This window comes from Sciurus vulgaris, assembly GCF_902686455.1.
Source record: "Sciurus vulgaris genome assembly, chromosome: 5".
NCBI classification, from domain to species: Eukaryota; Metazoa; Chordata; class Mammalia; order Rodentia; family Sciuridae; genus Sciurus; species Sciurus vulgaris.
In genome coordinates, this window is record NC_136465.1 from 75,282,953 (window position 1) to 75,302,568 (window position 19,616).

At 39.1% G+C, this 19,616-nt stretch overlaps 1 protein-coding gene across 1 annotated transcript in view; it reads right to left on the reverse strand.

Annotated features, from left to right (window-relative positions):
* The window catches only part of LOC306662940 (antigen WC1.1-like), a 129,478-nt gene that overhangs the window by 40,287 nt on the left and 69,575 nt on the right, over positions 1-19,616 (reverse strand). The window contains exons 5-7 of the mRNA XM_079143197.1: positions 10,387-10,479; positions 9,996-10,310; positions 5,501-5,815 (exon numbers count right to left, since the gene is read on the reverse strand). Of these exons, the coding sequence (XP_078999323.1) occupies positions 5,501-5,815; positions 9,996-10,310; positions 10,387-10,479 (723 nt within the window). The remainder of the gene's footprint in view (positions 1-5,500; positions 5,816-9,995; positions 10,311-10,386; positions 10,480-19,616) is intronic.

Sequence of the window (19,616 nt, forward strand, 5' to 3'; positions counted from 1 at the left end):
TTACACCACTTTCCACAGGCTTTTCAGGGATTCAGCATGGCTAGGACGCTTGGCACACCCCAATGGGCACCTGCTAGAGGCCTCCAGAGCAAGTGTGCGCCCAGTGTTGGGTCTGTAAACCACTGAAGGAAGGACTTACTTGACTCTCACATACCTCCAGTTTCGAGACAAAACCCCTGAGGGATATTATGGCCTGTTTTCTCAACATTCCCTTAATCTCCTTGATAGGAAATGAGGAGCACAGTACAGCCAACATATTGCCCCCATCCTAGCATGTTTGGTTGGAAGAGAGGAACTGCAACTGATTTCTTTTGCATCCTACTAACCCCCATATATCTGGTGGATTCAAATGTTAGATGACCTGGAAAGGGTGTCTCCAATGCAAATACTTTGGCTGGAGGAGATTTTGACACAGTTTTTTCTTTTTCAATTATTATATTTTTCTTACTGTTATTTAATTAATTTGGTTTTCAACTCTTAAAATGGATTTTTCTCTCTTCTTTCTCCTCTCTATCTCTCTCTCTCTCTCATCTCTATGTCTTTGTTGTACTGGCGATTGAACCCTAAAACACTTTACCTCTGAGCCATGTCCCTCTGGATGTTTATTTTATCTATTTAATTTTTTTAGATAGGGTTTAACTTACTTGCATAGGGTTTAACTCACTATGCTGCTGAGGCTGTTATTGAACTTGTAATCCACCCACCTCAGCATCCAGAGCCCCTAGGATTACAGGTGAGTGCCACCATATCTGGTTGATTTTTCCCTTATTTAAAAAAAATAATGTTTTCCTTCCTCTTTTTTTATTCCCCTTTTTCCTTCCCTTTTATTTTCCATCTTTAATCTTCTTTATGGAATTTATTTTCCTTTTACTAATTTTTGAGTTTCTTGTTGATTCTGTATTTGTTGTTCCCTTTATCTATTGTCACTTCTGTTTTAGTTGTTGATTGCAACTGTGTTATTACTGTATTTCATAGCTGGTTTGTTTATTTAATTATTTATTTGGTACTGGGAATTGAACCCAGGGGAACTTAACCACTGAGCCACATCCCCAAGACTTTTTTTGTATTTTATATAGAGACGGGGCCTTACTGAGTTCCTGAGGCTGGCTTTGACTTGCAATCGTCCTGCCTCAGCCTCCTGAGCTGCTAGCATTATAGGCTTGCATCACCGTGTAGTTACTGCTATTGTTTTCTTCTTTCTGAGTTATGCTGGTGATCAAAGGAAGAACCTTGAATGTGTTGGGTGTGTGCTTTGCCACTAAGCTGTAACTCCCGTCAATCTACAGAAGTTGCAACTTACTGAAGCCATCACCCGTTCCTGCTGAAGAGTTGCTGGATATTTCAACTTAATGAATAAGGAGGAAGATATTCACATCTGACAAGCCAGCTACAAGTAGACATAACCCCTGCTCCTGGATAATCTCCAGTTTAAGAACACCAGAGAGAAATAATTTAAAGGTGGAAAAAGTGTCGTGAAGGACCTCAGCATAGGTTTCCACCATATCCCATCAGACCAAACACTAAAACAATACTGGAAAAATAACCACAGAGAGAATGCCCTACTTACTGTGCTGCCTTTAACAATATGTCTGACCTACCAGAAGGACCCCATTTGAATGAGAACTGCAGAGAACGATGTCATGTGCTCTGACACAACACCTGGAGTTAGAAAACCCATTATTTCCAGCCAAAGAAGTCACAGAGAAACAGCCTACAATGTCCACTTGGAATCAATCTCAACCCTACAAGACAGGTACATTCCAAGGCACGTCATCAAGAGAAGGCTGCTAACTAAGAAGACCCTCACATTACAGACTTCTAAGCAGAGTCACCAAAGGCCAGGAGGATAGGAGTGATGTACTTACAGTCTTGAAAGAAAACAGCTGCCACCTACATGACCATGTTCAGAGAAGTTGTCCCTCAGAATCAAGGGAAAATAAGTTCTTTGAAGATAAGCATCAGTTACAGGAATTTTGTACCACTGATCCTGCATTGTAGAAGATAATCCCACACACAGAGTAGGAGGCAATACGACCTGGCCATGAGAGCACAAGAAAGAATAAGTCTCACTTGAAGGGCAGGTGAACAAGTGAGAAAGAGGAAAGAAATCACGCATTATCAACTCAGTAAATCATCAAACCCCAAGATGAATAAGGAAGAAAGACATAACCATAGATTATTCAATCTGTCCAGAAGAAAAACAACAAGATGACAGGAACTACTACAAATCTTTCAGTAATAACTCTGAGTATACATGGTCTGATTCTCCAATTAAAAGATGCACAGTGACTAACCGCATTAAAAATCAACTGCCAACAAATTTCTGCCTGCAAGAAACTTACCACATAGGCAATGACATATAGAGACTGAGAATAAAAGGATTGAAAATGATATTGCAAGCAAATGGAACCTGAGAACAGGCAGAAGTATCTGTATTTATATATGAAGCACATACTTCAGAATCAGTCAGAAAAGACAAAGAAAGTCACTACATAGGGTTAAATGGAATAAACCATAAAGAAGATATAATAATTACAAATACACACCAAAGAAAAGAACACAGAATTTTATTTAAACAAACACATATAGAATATAATGAGAAAACAAACTTGAATACACCACTAATGGTATCTAAATATCCCATCTCAAAATAGATTTGGCATTCAGAGAAAATATCAACTAACAATAAAACACCACTAACATAATAAATCAAGTGGACTTAAAAGAGTTCAACAGAATATGCCATCCAACATCTTTAGAATTCACGACTGGGGAAGCAGGATTGGTAAGGAAGAGTAGAGAGTCTTAGGTTCAACTAAGAATGTGTCTGAACTTTGTAAGTGGAACAGAGAAATTGCAAACTTGTAAGACAGAATAGGAACAACCAATAAGGTACAGTGACCACATGATGAAAAACAAAGTAGACAGCTGAAGATTTCTATTTTCCAGGGATATTTGAGGCAAGATCATCATTTAACTGTATGGTGGGGTTAAAATATGAGTGCAGGGAGATCAGGGAATTTGTAAAGGTGACATGTTATGGGAGAACAAGAGCACACGTAAGAGAAGATCACTAGAATATGGGGCCAGTGTGGAGGGTCCATCAGAGATTGAATCACAAATTCAAAGAGACAAGCAGGATAACTTTACACTGTAACAGGATTTGGTACCTGTCCAAGATTCAGCAGTCCTTGCCTAGTCTAGCAGAGTCAGGGAAGATTTGGGTAGTTGACAAGAGCTTGGTACTTGACTCAACCATTCTTGTCTTTGACAAATAAAGATGAGTCCAGGGAGTAGAATGTAGATGAAGGGGCAGGATTATAATGAGGGATCATGTTGTCTAATCAGGGTACGAAGGACATGTGCAATCATGAGGAGAGTGGAAAACTGAAAAACTGATAAGGTAAAACATTTGGAATCTGCATAAGGATGAAATATCTGGAAAAGGAGCATAAAGACTATGCACCATAGCTGGGCTTGGTTGCTGGGAGGCTGAGGCAGGAGGATCACCACTTCAAAGCCAGTCTCAGCAAAAGTGAGAGCTAAGCAACTCAGTCAGACCCTGTCTCTAAAAAAATACAAAATAGGGCTGGGGATATGCCTCAGTGGTCAAGTGTCCCTGAGTTCATTCACCAGTACCTAAAACAAACAAACAAACATACAAAAAAAAAAAAAAACAAAAAAATATGTACATAAGGAGAAGAAGAGGCAAGAGTCACAGAAGAGAACAATGCAATCAAGATCTCAAGTTTGACAGTGATGGTCAACCGTGTGGCCACACACAGATGGAAAGTGAAGGGAATGCTTCAAAGGGAGAAAGTCAGAACTGGAGAGGCCAGGATGTTGTCTCAGTTGTGTTCAAGGATGCTGGCAGCACCAGGAACAGGAGACAGAGGAGCCTGGTGAGCCTGGTCCTGCAGCCTTCCTGGATGAGGGGGAGTGACCAGTCTGAAGAGTGACACCAACAGAAGTGATGTCTGGTGCTACCATATGGGGCAAACTTCAAATAGATGGACATGGATAAAAAAACAAAAATAAATTTTTGAAAATGACAAGGGAAAGCGGGAATATTTATATTCTACAGTAAGATGGATAATCATAAGCTTATTGTAATATTTGGCCTGGAAAAAAAATGATCTTGAAAGGGAAGCACAGAGCCTCCAAATGATAAGGACATCATTGTTTTCAGAGGACAGCCAGGTTTTTGACAGAATATGAAACTGAAGGGGACATTACAGGTCTTAAGAAATTAGAAGATGATGGACTCCAGTTTCCAACAGGCATCTTGGAATGTCTCCTGGGAGACAGATGAAGTGGGCATATTAATTTGCAATAGTATATGAATAAGGGCTCAGAGGAGATAGGATCAACCAAGACAACGGGGACTGTGAGGAGATGAATTCAAGAAGAAAATAAGAGGAGTCCAGGCCCCTCATCTCAGAAATTCCCCATGTGTGCAGAGGAGAAGATGAACACACAGCTTTTCAACAGGATTGTTATTGGGGTCATGCCTTGGAGAGGCCTCGAGGTCTTCTTACCCATCCAGGTAATCATGCATCTCTCTCCCACCCTCCTGCTCTCCTCATGATGGGATTTTATCGGTACTTCAAGGTCACCATGCTGCTTCCACCTCATTTTTTACACTAACCAAATAAATGTTCTAATTAATCCCTTCATTGGATTAATTATGCCTCCTTTAGGTCTCAAACTATATATGCTTTCTTTTTCTCTCAAAGCACACATTTCCACAGCACCTTCCACTTCTTCGTGACACTCAAATTTATGCCTGGTGTGTGTTGTCAGGTTGGAGTGTACACTCCTTGAAGGTAGGGTTAATATTTCCTTTTTGTCTCTGTCCTCCTTCCTGAAATAAGTTTCTACTTACAAGTCACTGGATTACTTACCATCATCAAATGGGCCTGAGAGGTTGTCTGACTGATGCAGATGGATTTCATATTAAACAGCCCACTAGTATTGGGTTCTGCAAGTTGCCTCTCACTCACTTGAAGATGCTGACTCCTAACCTCAGTCTCCTCATCCAAAATAAATGATCACCATAATGCCTACCAACAGTTGATTGAGGATTAAGCTACATTACCTGTGTGTGTGTGTATGTTTGTGAAAACACAGTGACAGCACATAGGAAACAATGCACATAACTGAGGTCCAATCATTCACCCTCTCATGAAGGAAATAAAGGTTAATTACTGTAAACTAAGACTGCACTGGCCAAGTGCTTAGAAAGTTTATCAGAGTACAAGTTCATGTTCCTATATGCTCAGTCCAGGTCCCCTTGTACTTTTCATGTAAATTGCTATCATCACAAGTTTCCTTGTATCTATCTTTGAAACACAATTGGAAGAGGTGGATCAAGGAATCTCAATCCAGTATTTATTTTGCAGAGTCACTTCTACTAATCCATCCTATATGAAGATATGAAGTTTTCCTAACAACAACCTACAAGAATATGACAGAAACATAGAAGTATAGAGTAGATCACCTGCACACGTGATATGAGCTTCCTCCATTGAAGAGCAAGATCTTTGTTTCCACGGGTCTGAAGGACATTGCCAGAGAGAGGCATCCATTCTCCGACAGCGGATTCCATCTACCCAGCGGGGTCTAGAACCTTCCCTTGGAGGAACCAAGAAGTTCAGAGTCCCAGTGTCCCCACAACCAAGCTGTCTACAGATCAAGGATAAGGTCATGGCTTCCATGGGGCTGTGGCAGACACTGCCCCAGGTGTTGTTGTAGAAAACCTCCAGCCACCCAGTGCACTTCTGCTCCTCACTCACCATCCTGAGGGCCAGGAACTCTGAAATGGAAGGAGGAAAAGAACACAGTGAGCATTCAACTCTTATGGCTGTTTTTCCTTTATTCCTAATAGTGTGTGCTCATTGCTGACTATACTGAGGAAGTGCTCACTAGGGGGAAGATTGGAAGTTTTTTCCCTTTAACAGCTTTTGCTATTTTGTACCTCTCCTGTTTCTACACAAAATAATAATAGTAAATGAACATTCATGAACACTCACCTGGGAGCTGTGCAGGAAGAGAACTCTGTATCTATTATCGGACTTAACATCTGTCAGACTTTGAAAAACAAGGGTTTACAGTGGTGTGGCAGACTAGTGGAGATTCAAATATGTCTACTTCCTTATCCCGGGGGTCTCTAAGTATATTACCTCATATAGCAAAGGGGCTTTGCACACATGATCAAGAAAAGGATCCTGAGGTTTTCAAGATGTCAGAGTAGAGGAGTTTGCATTCCTGGCTGCTTTCTGAGGTGAACCAGGGAAACAGGAATGCCGTGTCTCAGCAAGGTTGTTGAATAAAAGAAAAAAAAGGTGGGTCTTTACTGGTAGCTAATACTGAATACTGGACATTCAAAGGAACCTGGGGACTCATGACTTTGTATAAAATAAAATAAGGAGGAAAACCCAAGTACTACAGCTCCTGCTAGAGATGGAGACTCCAGCCAGAACAGTCCCTCCATAAGAAAGTGGAAGCACAAGGGAATAAAAGGAACCTGCATTTTTAGGAGGTCTGAAGCACATCTGGGTACAGAGAGTTTAGAGAGCAAATACACAGACTAAATTGAAAGGTGCACTACCATGGGTGGGAGAGAAACACCTCTCTTCCAGCTGCATGCAGGGGCAGAGGATGGAAGGAATCATTTTGTAGCTGCATCAGGGAGTACATCATCTGTGAGGGCTGATTACTGTCAAACCCAAGTTTGGCCTGGTAAAGCCACATGGCTTGGCATAGAGTGTGCCAAGAGACCAGGAGAAAATGAAATGTGGAGAGGAGTTTACCCAGGGGAGTAGTGGTCATGGAAACCCATCCAGCTCTCTCCCTGCCTCTAATCTGGCTGCTTTCAGGACAAGGTGAAAGACCAGGAATTTGAAAGTTCTTGTGGTGGGAGAGATTGATTTTGGAGACTCAACTGAGACCAGGAGATGCGGTGTTTGCAGGTGATGTAATGGACTAATAATTGTTTCCTTCAGCACTTGAGTGGAACCCAGGGGAGATCCTGGGTGTATAGTCTTCCAGTTGTGAACTGGCAATTGCTGGGGTGTGGAGGTTCACTGATTTAAAATCCCCAGACCAATCAGGAATCATCCAAAAACATGGAGGAGGATACCTAAGTCTAAACCCCAGGACTTCAGCCTCTGGCATGACCTTTGTCACTCTAACAAGCCAACCCTGAGGGTGGAGCAAGTACCATGCTCCAGACGACCTGATGTAAAACTACTGAGAAAGGAAGCTGAGAATCATTTGAACTCCAGTGGAAATAATTCTTTTACTTTCCTTCAAGAGCTTTCTATTTCTTTTTTTTTTTTTTTTTTTTCCTCTGATTGTGACTGTAATGGTTCATGGACATTTACACATATTCACATTTGTTTTCTTTTCCATTTCTAGCATTTTCAATGGCAGTAATTTTCCATTGATCAGATTTTTGAGGATCAGGATGTTTGATTAGTGTATTTGAGTTTTGTTTTTTATTTTTTATTTTTTAATTAAAATATTTACTTGAAATATATTATTCCCTTCACTTATCTGTTTCCTTTGTCTTTCACTCTTTTCTTCTGCTATCAGCCATTATCTGCTGTTGTCTCTTTCACTCTCCCTTTAATTTTTTACTTCTATCTTTTCTCCTCCTCCTTCATAATCATCATATCTTACATCACTTCTGTTCTCTCCGTGTCCACCATTTCGAATAAAACCATTTTGCAAATTTAGTGTTTGTATTGTAGGTAGTAACTGATCATATCCTTTCTGTTAATTATGTCAACATCACAGACATCATAGCAGAAACTATTTGGCTTAATGCTGTATATCATTTGCATTGGTTGTTCTTATTTGTCTTCCCCTAAATGGTAAGGTACTGGAAACCTTCAGGGGCACATAAATCCACAGGGTAGAATCTCTCAGATCTATACTGCTAGCTGGGTAATCACACAGACAACATGAAAAAAACAATGGAAATAATCACACATGTAAACCAAGATACTCCAGTAACAGAACCCACCAACATCACTCACGATGGAAGAAATGTCAGAGATGGATTTTAGAATGTACATAGTCAAACTAATCTGCAATGCAAAGGACAGCAAGGAGTACCTTTGATTCAATGATCTTCCATTCTTTACCTCCCCCCACAACTTGTGTTAGCATCCACATTTCAGAGAAAACATTTGACCTTTGATTTTGGGGGATTGGCTTATTTTTCTTAGCATGATGGTCTCCAGATCCATTTTTATGACTGAGCAATATTCCATTGTGATTTATACCACATTTTCTTTATCCATTCATCTGTTAAAGGGCAACAAGTTTGGTTCCATAGCTTAACAATTGTGAATTGAGCTTCTATAAACATTGACGTGGCTGCATCACTGTAGTAGGCAGATATTAAGTCCTTTAGGTATATACTGATCAGTAGAAGAACTGGGTCATATGGTGGTTCCATTTCAAGTTTTGTGAGGAATCTCCATATTGCTTTTGAAAGTGGTTGCACCAATTTTCAGTCTCATCAACAAAGTATGAATGTACCCTTTCCCAATCTCCTTAACAGCATTTATTGTTACTTGTGTCTTGATTGTTGTCCTTCTGACTGGAGTGAGATGAACTCTCAGTGTAGTTCTAAATTTCCTTTCTACAACTGCTGAAGATGTTGAACATTTTATTGTATATTTGTTGCCCATTTGTTTTCTTCTTCTCTGAAGTATTTGTCCAATACTTTGGCCATTTCTGATTGGGTAATTTTTGTTTGATTGGTTTTCTGGTTTTAAGATTTTTGAGTTCTTTATATCTCCTGGAGATTAATGCTCTACCTCAGGTGTATGTGGCAAGGATTTTCCCCCATTCTGAAAGCTCTCTCTTCCTGCTCTTGATGATTTCCTTTGCTGCAAAAAAAGCATTTTAGTTTGATTTCATCCCATTCATCAATTCTTGATTTTACTCCTTGCACTATAGAGGTCTTGTTGAGGACATAGGTCCCTAAGCCAACAGGATGGGGTGTTGGGCCTATCTTTTATTCCAGTAGATGTAGGATTTTTGGTCTATTTCATAGGTCCTTGATCAAATGCATTTTATGCAGGGCAAGGGTTACTGGTTAAATTTCATTCTGCTACATATGGATTTACAGTTTTTCCAGCACCATTTGTTGAAAATGCTTACTTTTGTCTAATGTATGTTTATGGCACCTTTGCCTAGAATGAGATAATGATATTTACATGGGTTTGTGTCTTTGTCTTCTATTCTGTGACACTGGCCTTTATGGCTGTCTTGATATCATTATCTTCCTGTTTTTGTTACTGTAGCTCTCTAGTATAATTTAAGGTCTAGGTCTGGCATCGTGATGCCCCCAGTTTCACTTTTCTCACTAAGAATTGAAAAGTACACAACTCTCTCTGGCCTTGATCAGAAGGAGATGTGACTATGGAAGAATGGTCAGAGGGTTGAAATGACATTGGTTTGAAGAAGGAAGGGACCGTGAGACAAGAAATTCCGGCAAATTCTGGAAGCTGAAAAACCAAGGAAATGAGTCTTCCCAGAGCCTCAGCTGAATGCAATCTATTAACACCTGGTTATGGCCCAATCAGATCACAGTGAGATTTCTAACCTATACTGTAAGAGGATAAATTTGTGTTGTTTTGAGTCACTTGCTCTATAGTAATTTGTTATAGCAGAAATAGGAAACATTTGGGGGCTACTCCTGTCCTCAGAGGTTAGTGAAGAGTAACTGCTACCTTAAATGGACCCTGTAGAGAATGATTGTGTCAGGAAATAGGGCTCAGAAGGAAGGAGCAGAAGCCCACCTGCTGCAGCAGGAAATGGAAGCACCTCATCTTCTCTGCTGGAGGGACAGGTTCTGTGAGGGGACCTCCTTCCCCTTCTATCCTCCCTGTAACAACCAGACCCAGCCATATGGTTCAGACACCATCCTGCAGAACCTCCGGTGCCCTCCCAGCCTGTGCACAGTGTGCACCACAGACCTGAGCAGATGACCCCCGCATCCTCCTTGTGCCTGCAGTTGTGCTGTCCCCAGCCCTGGGAAGGGCACTGCCACACGTGGGCCTCCTCTCCTGTGCAGTTCAGCTCATCCAGCCAGATGGGCCCTGACCCCTCTCCAAAGTGAGCAGAGAAGGTGGCCTCCAGGGCCACTCCACAGCCCAGCTGTCTGCACACCACGTGAGCGTCACTCAGGTCCCAGCTGTCATCACAGATGGAGCCCCAGGAGCCCTGCTGCAGGATCTCCACTCTCCCTGCACAGCGACCACCACCATCCACCAGGCGGAGCTCTCTGCTGTCTGGGGAGAGACAGGGTCATGTCAGTGGGCGTTTACACAGGGAAGAAGAAGGGTCTTGTGCTGGGGCCTTGCTCACCTGAGCAGTTGGCAGTGTGTCCCTCTGAGGCTGCAGAACCTCCTGGATCAGACCAGAAGTCATTGCACTGGGGCAGCAGCTGGGTCTGGTTTCCTACAGAAGGGGTCAGAGAGCAGGGAACTCAATTAAAGTACATCACCATCTAGTGATGGCCTCTGAAAGCTGTAGGACATGAGCAGTAATTTCCTATCTCCAGAGCTGATCTTCCAATGAAGATTTCTGCTTCTGACAATGACAGGATTTTCTGTTTTAAGTCTAGAACAAGGAGTAACTTTAGGAAAGTTGGAATATATCAGTGCTGCTTGAGAGCACTGAGCAGCTCTCATGGCAGCAAGACTTTTGGAGTAAAGTTCACAGAAAAGTAAATACTCTTATCAGCTATGTTCCCCTGTGAGGCATTACTCATTGAGAGGAAGAAGGTGAGACTCTGAAAATCTCAGTATATTTGCCAAATAGAAGGAATTCTGTTTAGAATCTGAAATATTATATGGACTAAAAGAATTTTTGTCACTGGTATCATTGCCCAGTTTCTCAAAACTTCAAATTGTTTTTGTGTAAGGTGATATGCACTGAATAAAGTGCATGAAAGAGGCAAAATAAAGTACTTTTGAAGGTTGTATGATTTTTCATATACAGGTTCTATTGATTAAAAAAAACACATTAAATAGAAGTTAAATAACAGAGGAAAAAGGAGAAAAAAGGGGAAGATTTTCACATATTTAATATTGATGTTTCTTCACAGGTAATTTAAATAATTGTGATACAATGTTGTATTAAATGACATGATGTGCATCTTGGTAGAGAACTGATAACAAAAACTAATAAAAATTTGAGATTTATAAAGTAAATAGTCAAAATAAGTTCTCAGAAGATGAGCCTACCAACACATTTCATTAATACCAAACAGAAATAATACGTGGAAAATACACAGTACAGCACAGAAAGACAAAAGGATAGAAAATATAAATATGTACCTAAGAGACATGGTGAGAGAATCTAACATTCCTATATACTTTATCCCTTTTAGGTATTTAAGGTCACAATTGGTAGTCCTAAATACCATAAATTATGGTAGTCCTATAGCATAAATTAGAAAATACATATAGTGGGATATTTAATACACCTGCAGTGTTTAAAAATATCCACCGAATCTGTGACACTCTACCCATTGACCTGCAGAGTCTATTCCTTCTTCCCTGAATCTCAGCTAATGGTGGAGTGTTGTCTATAAGCAACAGAATGCGGTGAAGCCAACGTGGCTTGACTAATGAACCTAGCCAAGGAAGTCATGCCTCTTTCCCTTGACATATTTGGACACTTGCTTTACTCTACTCTGTAGAGACTATCATGTGTAGAGTGCATTTGTGGGTGTCTCTGTCAGCAGCCCCAGGTGATCATCAAGCTGCCAGCCTTGTTAATATACTATACTGAATTTGCATCTTGATCAAGTGTTCAAGTGATCTCAGCTCCAGGTGACATCTAAGTGCAACTTCATGAGAGACTCCAACAAGCAATTGCCAAGAGCCCTTCCCAATTTATGAGTCAGAAAATATGAGAAAAATGAAATGCATTTGTTATTATAAATTTTTTTTGGGAAAATGTATTATGAGCAATAGCATCCAGGGCAAATACACATATAGCAATTCTACATTCCCATGCTTATTGTGGCACTATTTAGAAAAGTAATGGTATGGAACCAATGCAGGTGCCCACTGAAAGAATTAAGAAGTAAAAGGTGTTATAGACCTAGGCATAAATAAGAATGAAGTCCTGTCATCGGTAGCAAAATGGACAGAAATTTAGAATGTACATAGTGAAACTGATCTGCAAAGTAAAGGATGATATGATCAGAGAAATCAGAGTGAAAATACAAGAACTGAAAGATCACTCCCATAAACAGAGCTACTGAACAAAAAAAAAAAGCAGACAAGCAGAAACCCTCAAAATGAATGAATCAAATTAAAAATTCAGTTGAACGTATGACCAACAGACTAGATCACTTGGAAGAAAGAGTTTCAGGAAAAGAAGACAAAATATATAATCTTGAAAACAAAATTGACCATAGAGAAAATATGTTAAGAGATCATGAACAGAAATTCCAAGAACTTCCAAGTATTCTTGGAAGGTGACCTGGGATAACCTGAGAATGCTAAATATAGATTTATTGGGATATATAAAGGCTCAGACATACAAATGAAAAAAATGCACAACCTTTCAATTAGATAATATCAAAAATTCCCAATCCTAAAGAATGAAATGGAAAATCAAATATAGGAGGCTTCCAGGACCCCAACTATACAAAATTACAACTGACCCACACCAAGGCACATTATTATGAAAATGCCAAACATGCAAATAAGGATAGAAGCTTTAAAAAAGACAGAGAAAAATGTCAGATTCTGTTTAGAGGAAAACCAATTCAGCCTTCAGCTTATCTCTCAACCCAGACCAAAGCTAGGAGGTCTTAGAATATTACATACCAAGCTTTGAAAGAAAATGGATGCCAGCGAAGAATACTATGCCCAGCAAAACTAAGCTTCAGATTTAATGATGTCATAAACATCTTTCATGATAAACAAAAGTTAAAAGAATTCACAACTAGAAAGCCTGCAATACAAAACATACCTGATAAGATAGTTTATGAAGAAAAAGTGGAAAATAAAAAACAAAATCAGCAAAGAGAGGAACTACACTAAGATAGCAGTGAAAATTATTCAAATTGAAGGCCAGAAATAAATCAGAATGACAGTGAATCAAAGTCATATCCTAAAAATAACATTGAATATAAATGACCTAAATTCATCAATCAAAAGGAATAGACTGAGAGGGGATCCAAGATGGCAGACTAGAGGGTGACTGCATCTCCTGTCCCTCCAGAACTCAGGATTCATGAAGGGGAGGTATTCAGAGACTCGGACCAACATAGAGCCACGGGGTGAGTCTCTCCCACCTGGTGAAGCTAGGCTCCGGCAGCAGGCCTAGACAGTGGGCCGGTTCTCGGAGCAGGGCAGGGAGAATCTTCCCCAAGCAGCCCTGCTTCCTCCAGCAGCAGGCGCGATCCACAGCCAGCTTCAAGGAGCAGGCCCGCCCAGGGAGAGCTTTTGTGCACAGAGCCAACCCCAAGCCCTGAACCCAGCGTAATCCCGGCCTGCAGGCAGCTTCTTGGACCATGGCAGGGCAGGGAGAGGCTTTCTCGAGAAGCCCAGATCCCTCAGGTGAGGGCAGGCCCTGTCTATAGACAGCTTCTAGGAGCAGGCCCGCCCAGGGAGAGGACTTCCACGCAGAACAAGCTCCCAGCCCTGGACCTAGTAGCGTGCTATGGGCAGCTTTCTTCAGAAGCATTGCATTATCAAGTTCCTCCAAGATTTCAGGCTAATGAAGGCTGGGAGGTGATATACTGGAAATCTGGAGGGACACCATAAGCCAATAGAGGAAATGTGCAATATCTCTGAGTCCCACTGATATCTGACCAATATGAGGAAACAAGGAAAGAAAATGTCCCAAACAAACCCAGATACTATATCAATAAAACCCAATGACAGCACAGCAGAAGAAATGTCAAAAAGGGAGTTCAGAATGTACATAATTAAAACAATCAGGGAAGCCAACGAGGAGATGAAAGAACAAATGCAGGCATTGAAGGAAGAGGTGAAAGAGCAAATGCAGGCATTAAATGATCGCACCAATCAACAGTTAAAAGAGCAAACATGGAAAGCAAAAGATCATTTCAATAAAGAGTTAGAGATACTGAAAAATAAACAAACAGAAATCCTTGAAATGAAGGAAACAATAAACCAAGTTAAAAACTCCATAGAAAGCATAACTAAAGAACAGAACACCTGGAAGACAGAACCTCAGACATTGAAGACAAAATATCTAATCTTGAAAACAAACTTGACCAAACAGAGAAGATGGTAAGAAATCATGAAGAGAATCTACAAGAATTATAGGATATCATGAAAAGGCCAAATTTAAGAATTATTGGGATTGAGGAAGGCACAGAGAAACAAACCAAAGGAATGAACAATCTAGTCAATGAAATAATATCAGAAAATTTCCCAAATATGAAGAATGAAATGGAAAACAAGGTACAAGAGGCTTATAGGATTCCAAATGTACAAAATTAAAAAAGACCCACACCAAGGCACATTATTATGAAAATACCTAACATACAAAATAAAGACAGAATTTTAAAGGCCGCAAGAGAAAAGAATCACATTACATGCAGGGGGAAACCAATAAGAATATCAGCAGATTTTTTTCAATCCAGACTCTAAAAGCTAGAAGGGCCTGGAACAACATTTACCAAGCCCTGAAAGAAAACGGATGCCAACCAAGAATCTTATACTCAGCAAAACTTACTTCCAGATTTGACAACAAAATAAAATCCTTCCATGATAAACAAAAGCTAAAGGAATTTACAAGAAGAAAGCCAGCATTACAGAACATTCTCACCAAAATATTCCATGAGGAAGAGATGAAAAACAATGATGCAAATCAGCAACGGGAGAAACTAGTCTAAAGGAATAGCCTTTAGGCTATTCCTAAATAAAGGAGAAACCAAATCAAACAAAAATGAATCAAATGATTGCAAATACAAATCATATCACAATAATAACCCTGAAGGTTAATGGCCTGAACACATCAATCAAAAGACATAGACTGGCAGATTGGATTAAAAAGAAAAATCCAACAATATGCTGCCTGTAAGATACTCATCTCATAGAAAGAGATACCCATAGACTAAAGGTGAAAGGATGGGAAAAAACATACCATGCACATGGACACAGCAAAAAAGCTGGAGTATCCATCCTCATTCAGATAGTGTGGACTTCAAGCCAAAACTAGTCAGAAGGGATAAAGAAGGACATTTCATACTGCTTAAGGGAAGCATAAATCAGCAACACAAAACAATCATAAATATATATACCCCAAACAGTGACTCATCCATGTATGTCAAACAAATCCTTCTCAATTCAGGAATAAAATAGACCACAACACAATAGTACTAGGCAATTTTAACACACCTCTCTCACCACTGGATAGATCTTCCAAACAAAAATTGATCAAAGAAACCATAGATCTCAATAACACAATCAACAATTTAGACTTAACGGACATATACAGAATATACCATCCAAAAGAATGAATACACTTTCTTCTCAGCAGCACATGGATCCTTCTCTAAAATAGGCCATATTTTATGCCACAAAGCTACTGTTAGCAAATACAAGAAGATAGAGATACCACCTTGTATTCTATCAGATCATAATGGATTGAAATTAGAAATAAATGATAGAATAAAAAACAGAAACTTTTCCAATACTTGGAGATTAAATAATACACTATTATATGATGAATGGATAACAGAAGACATCAGGAGGGAAATAAAAAAATTCTTTGAAGTAAACGAGAACAAAGACACATCATATCAAAATCTCTGGGACATAAAGCAGTACTTAGAGGACGATTTATTTCATGTAACACATTCAACAAAATAAGAAAAAAATCAACAAATAAATGACTTAACACTACAGATCAAAGCCGTAGAAAACGAAGAGCAGACCAACACCAAAAGTAGTAGAAGACAGGAAATAGTTAAAATCAGAGCCAAAATCAACGAAATTGAAACAAAAGAAACAATCGAAAAACTAACAAAGAGTTGGTTCTTTGAAAATATAAACAAAACTGATAAACCCTTAGCCACACTAACAAAGAGAAGACGAGAGAAAACTCAAATTACTAAAATTCAGAATGAACAAGGAAATACCGCTAAAGACACGAGTGAAATACAAAACATAATTAGAAGCTATTTTGAAAATCTATACTCCATCAAAACAGAAAACCTCAAAGACATCAACAAGTTTCTAGAGACACATGAATTACCTAAACTGAACCAGAAGGACATATACAACTTAAATAAATCAATTTAAAGCAATGAAATAGAAGAGGACATCAAAAGCCTTCCAACAAAGAAAAGTCCGGGACCAGATGGGTTCTCAGCCGAGTTCTACAAAACCTTTAAAGAAGAGTTCATTCCAATACTCCTCCAAGTATTCCATGAAACAGAAGAGGAGGGAACCCTCCCAAACTCATTCTATGAGCCAATATCACCTTGATACCTAAACCAGAAAGAGACACTTCAAGGAAAGAAAATTTCAGACCAATATCCTTAATGAACTTTGATGCAAAAATTCTCAACAAAATTTTAGCAAATCCCATACAAAAATATATTAAAAAGATAGTGCACCACGATCAAGTGGGTTTTATCCCAGGGATGCAAAGTTGGTTCAATATCCAGAAATCAAAAATGTCATTCATCATATCAACAGAATTAAAGTTAAGAATCACATGATTATTTCAATAGAGGCAGAAAAAGCATTTGATAAAGCACAGCATCCCTTCATGCTCAAAACACTAGGAAAAATAGGGATAGTGGAAACATTCCTTAACATTGTAAAGGCCATCTACGCTAAGCCCATGGCCAATATCATTCTAAATGGTGAAAAACTGAAAGCATTCCCCCTAAAAACTGGAACAAGGCAGGGATGCCCTCTTTTACAACTTCTATTCAACACCATCCTTGAATCTCTAGCCAGAGCAATTAGACAAACCAAAGAAATTAAAGGGATATGAATAGGAAAAGAAGAACTCAAACTATCCCTGTTTGCTGATGATATGATTGCATACTTAGAGGAACCCGGAAATTCCACCAGAAAACTTTTAGAACTCATGTGAATTCAGTAAAGTAGTAGGTTATAAGATCAATGCTCATAAATCCAATGCATTTTTACACATAAGTGATAAATCTTCAGAAAGAGAAGTTAGGAAAACTACCCCATTCACAATAGCCTCGAAAAAAATAAAATATTTGGGAATCAATCTAACAAAAGAGGTGGAAGTCTTCTACAATGACTACAGAACACTAATGAAAGAAATTAAAGAAAATCTTAGAAGATGGAAAGATCTCCCATGTTCTTTGATAGGCAGAATTAATATTGTCAAAATGGCCATACTACCAAAGGTGCTATACAGATTCAATGCAATCCAATTAAAATCCCAATAACATACCTTACAGAAATAGAGCAAGCAATTATGAAATTCATCTGGAAGAATAAGAAACCCAGAATAGCTAAAGCAATCCTTAGCAGAAAGAGTGAACCAGGGGGTATCGCAATACCAGAACTTCAACTCTACTACAAAGGAATTGTAACAAAAACAACATGGTATTGGTACCAAAATAGACAGGTAGATCAATGGTACAGAACAGAGGACATGGACACAAACCCAAATAAATACAATTTTCTCATACTAGACAAAGGTGCCAAAAATATGCAACGGAGAAAAGATAGCCTCTACAACAAATGGTGCTGGGAAAACTGGAAATCATTATGCAACATAATGAAATTAAACCCCTTTCTCTCACCCTGCACAAAACTCAACTCACAGTGGATCAAGGATCTCGGAATCAGACCAGAGACCCTTCATCCTATAGAAAGAAAGTAGGTCCAAATCTTCAACATGTCAGCTTAGGATCAGACTTCCTTAACAGGACTCCGTAGCACAAGAAATAAAAGCAAGAATCAACAACTGGGATAGATCCAAACTAAAAACTTTCTCTCAGCAAAGGAAACTATCAGTAATGTGAAGAGAGGGCCTATGGAGTGGGAGAAAATCTTTGCCACTCATACTTCAGATAGAGCACTAATTTCCAGAATATATAAAGAACTCAAAAACTACACCAAGAATACAAATAACCCAATCAACAAATGGGCTAAGGATATGAACAAACACTTCACAGAAGATCTACAAGCAATGAACAGATATATGAAAAAATGTTCAACATCTCTAGTAATAAGAAATGCAAATCAAAACTACCCTAAGATTTCATCTCACCCCAATTAGAATGGCAATTATCAAGAACACAAGCAACAATAGGTGTTGGCGAGGATGTGGGGAAAAATGTACACTCATACATTGCTGGTGGGGTTGCAAATTAGTGCAGCCACTCTGGAAAGCAGTATGGAGATTCCTCAGAAAGCCTTGAATGGAACCACCATTTGACCCAGCTATCCCACTCCTTGGCCTGTACCCAAAGGATTTAAAATCAGCATACTACAGAGATACAGCCACATCAATGTTCACAGCTGCTCAATTCACAATAGCCAGATTGTGGAACCAACCTAGATGGCCTTCAATTGATGAATGGATAAAGAAACTGTGGTGTAAATATATATATATATATATATATATATATATATATATAATGGAATATTACTTAGCCATAAAGAATGATAAAATTATGGCATTTGTAGGCAAATGAATGAAATTGGAGAATATCATGCTATGTGAGACCTCAAAGTGTACTATAGAGCTCTAGTATTAGAAACAGCATGGTATTGGCACCAAAACAAACACATAGACCAATGGTACAGAGTATAAGACACATGGACTACAGAGTGGGAGAAAATCTTTATCACATGCACTAATCTGTAGGATATAAAAAGAACTCAAAAAACTTAGTATCAAAAACACAAACAACCCAATCAGTTAATGGGCTAAAGAACTGAAGAAGTATTTCACAGAAGTAATAATACAAGCAATCAACCAATATATGAAAAAAATGTTCAACATCTCCAGCATTTGAGAAATGCAAATCAAAACTACTCCAAGATTTCAACTCACTCCAATCAGAATGGCAATTATCAAGAATCCAAGCAACAATAAACATTGGCAAAGATGTTGGGGAAATGGTCCACTCATACATTGCTGGTGGGAATACAAAATGGTGCAACAATTATGGAAAGCAGTTTAGGAATTCCTCACAAAACTTGGAAAGGAACCACCATTTGACCCAGTTATCTCACTCCTCGGTTTATACCCAAAGGACATAAAATCAGCATACTATAGTGACACAGCCACATAAATGTTTATAGCAGCTCAACTCACAATAGCTAAACTATGGAACCAAACTAGGTGACCTTCAACAGATGAATGGATGAAGAAAATGTGATATATATACACAAGTGAATATTTCTCAGTCCTAAAGAAAAATGAAATTTTGGCATTTGCCAGTAAAAGGATGGAACTTGATATAATTATGCTTAGCAAAATAAGCCATTCTCACCAAATCAAAGGTTGAATGTTTTCTCTGATATGTGGATGCTGACTCAAATAAGGGAGGGTAGGGAAGAATAGAAGAACTTTGGATTAGACAAAGAGGAACAAGG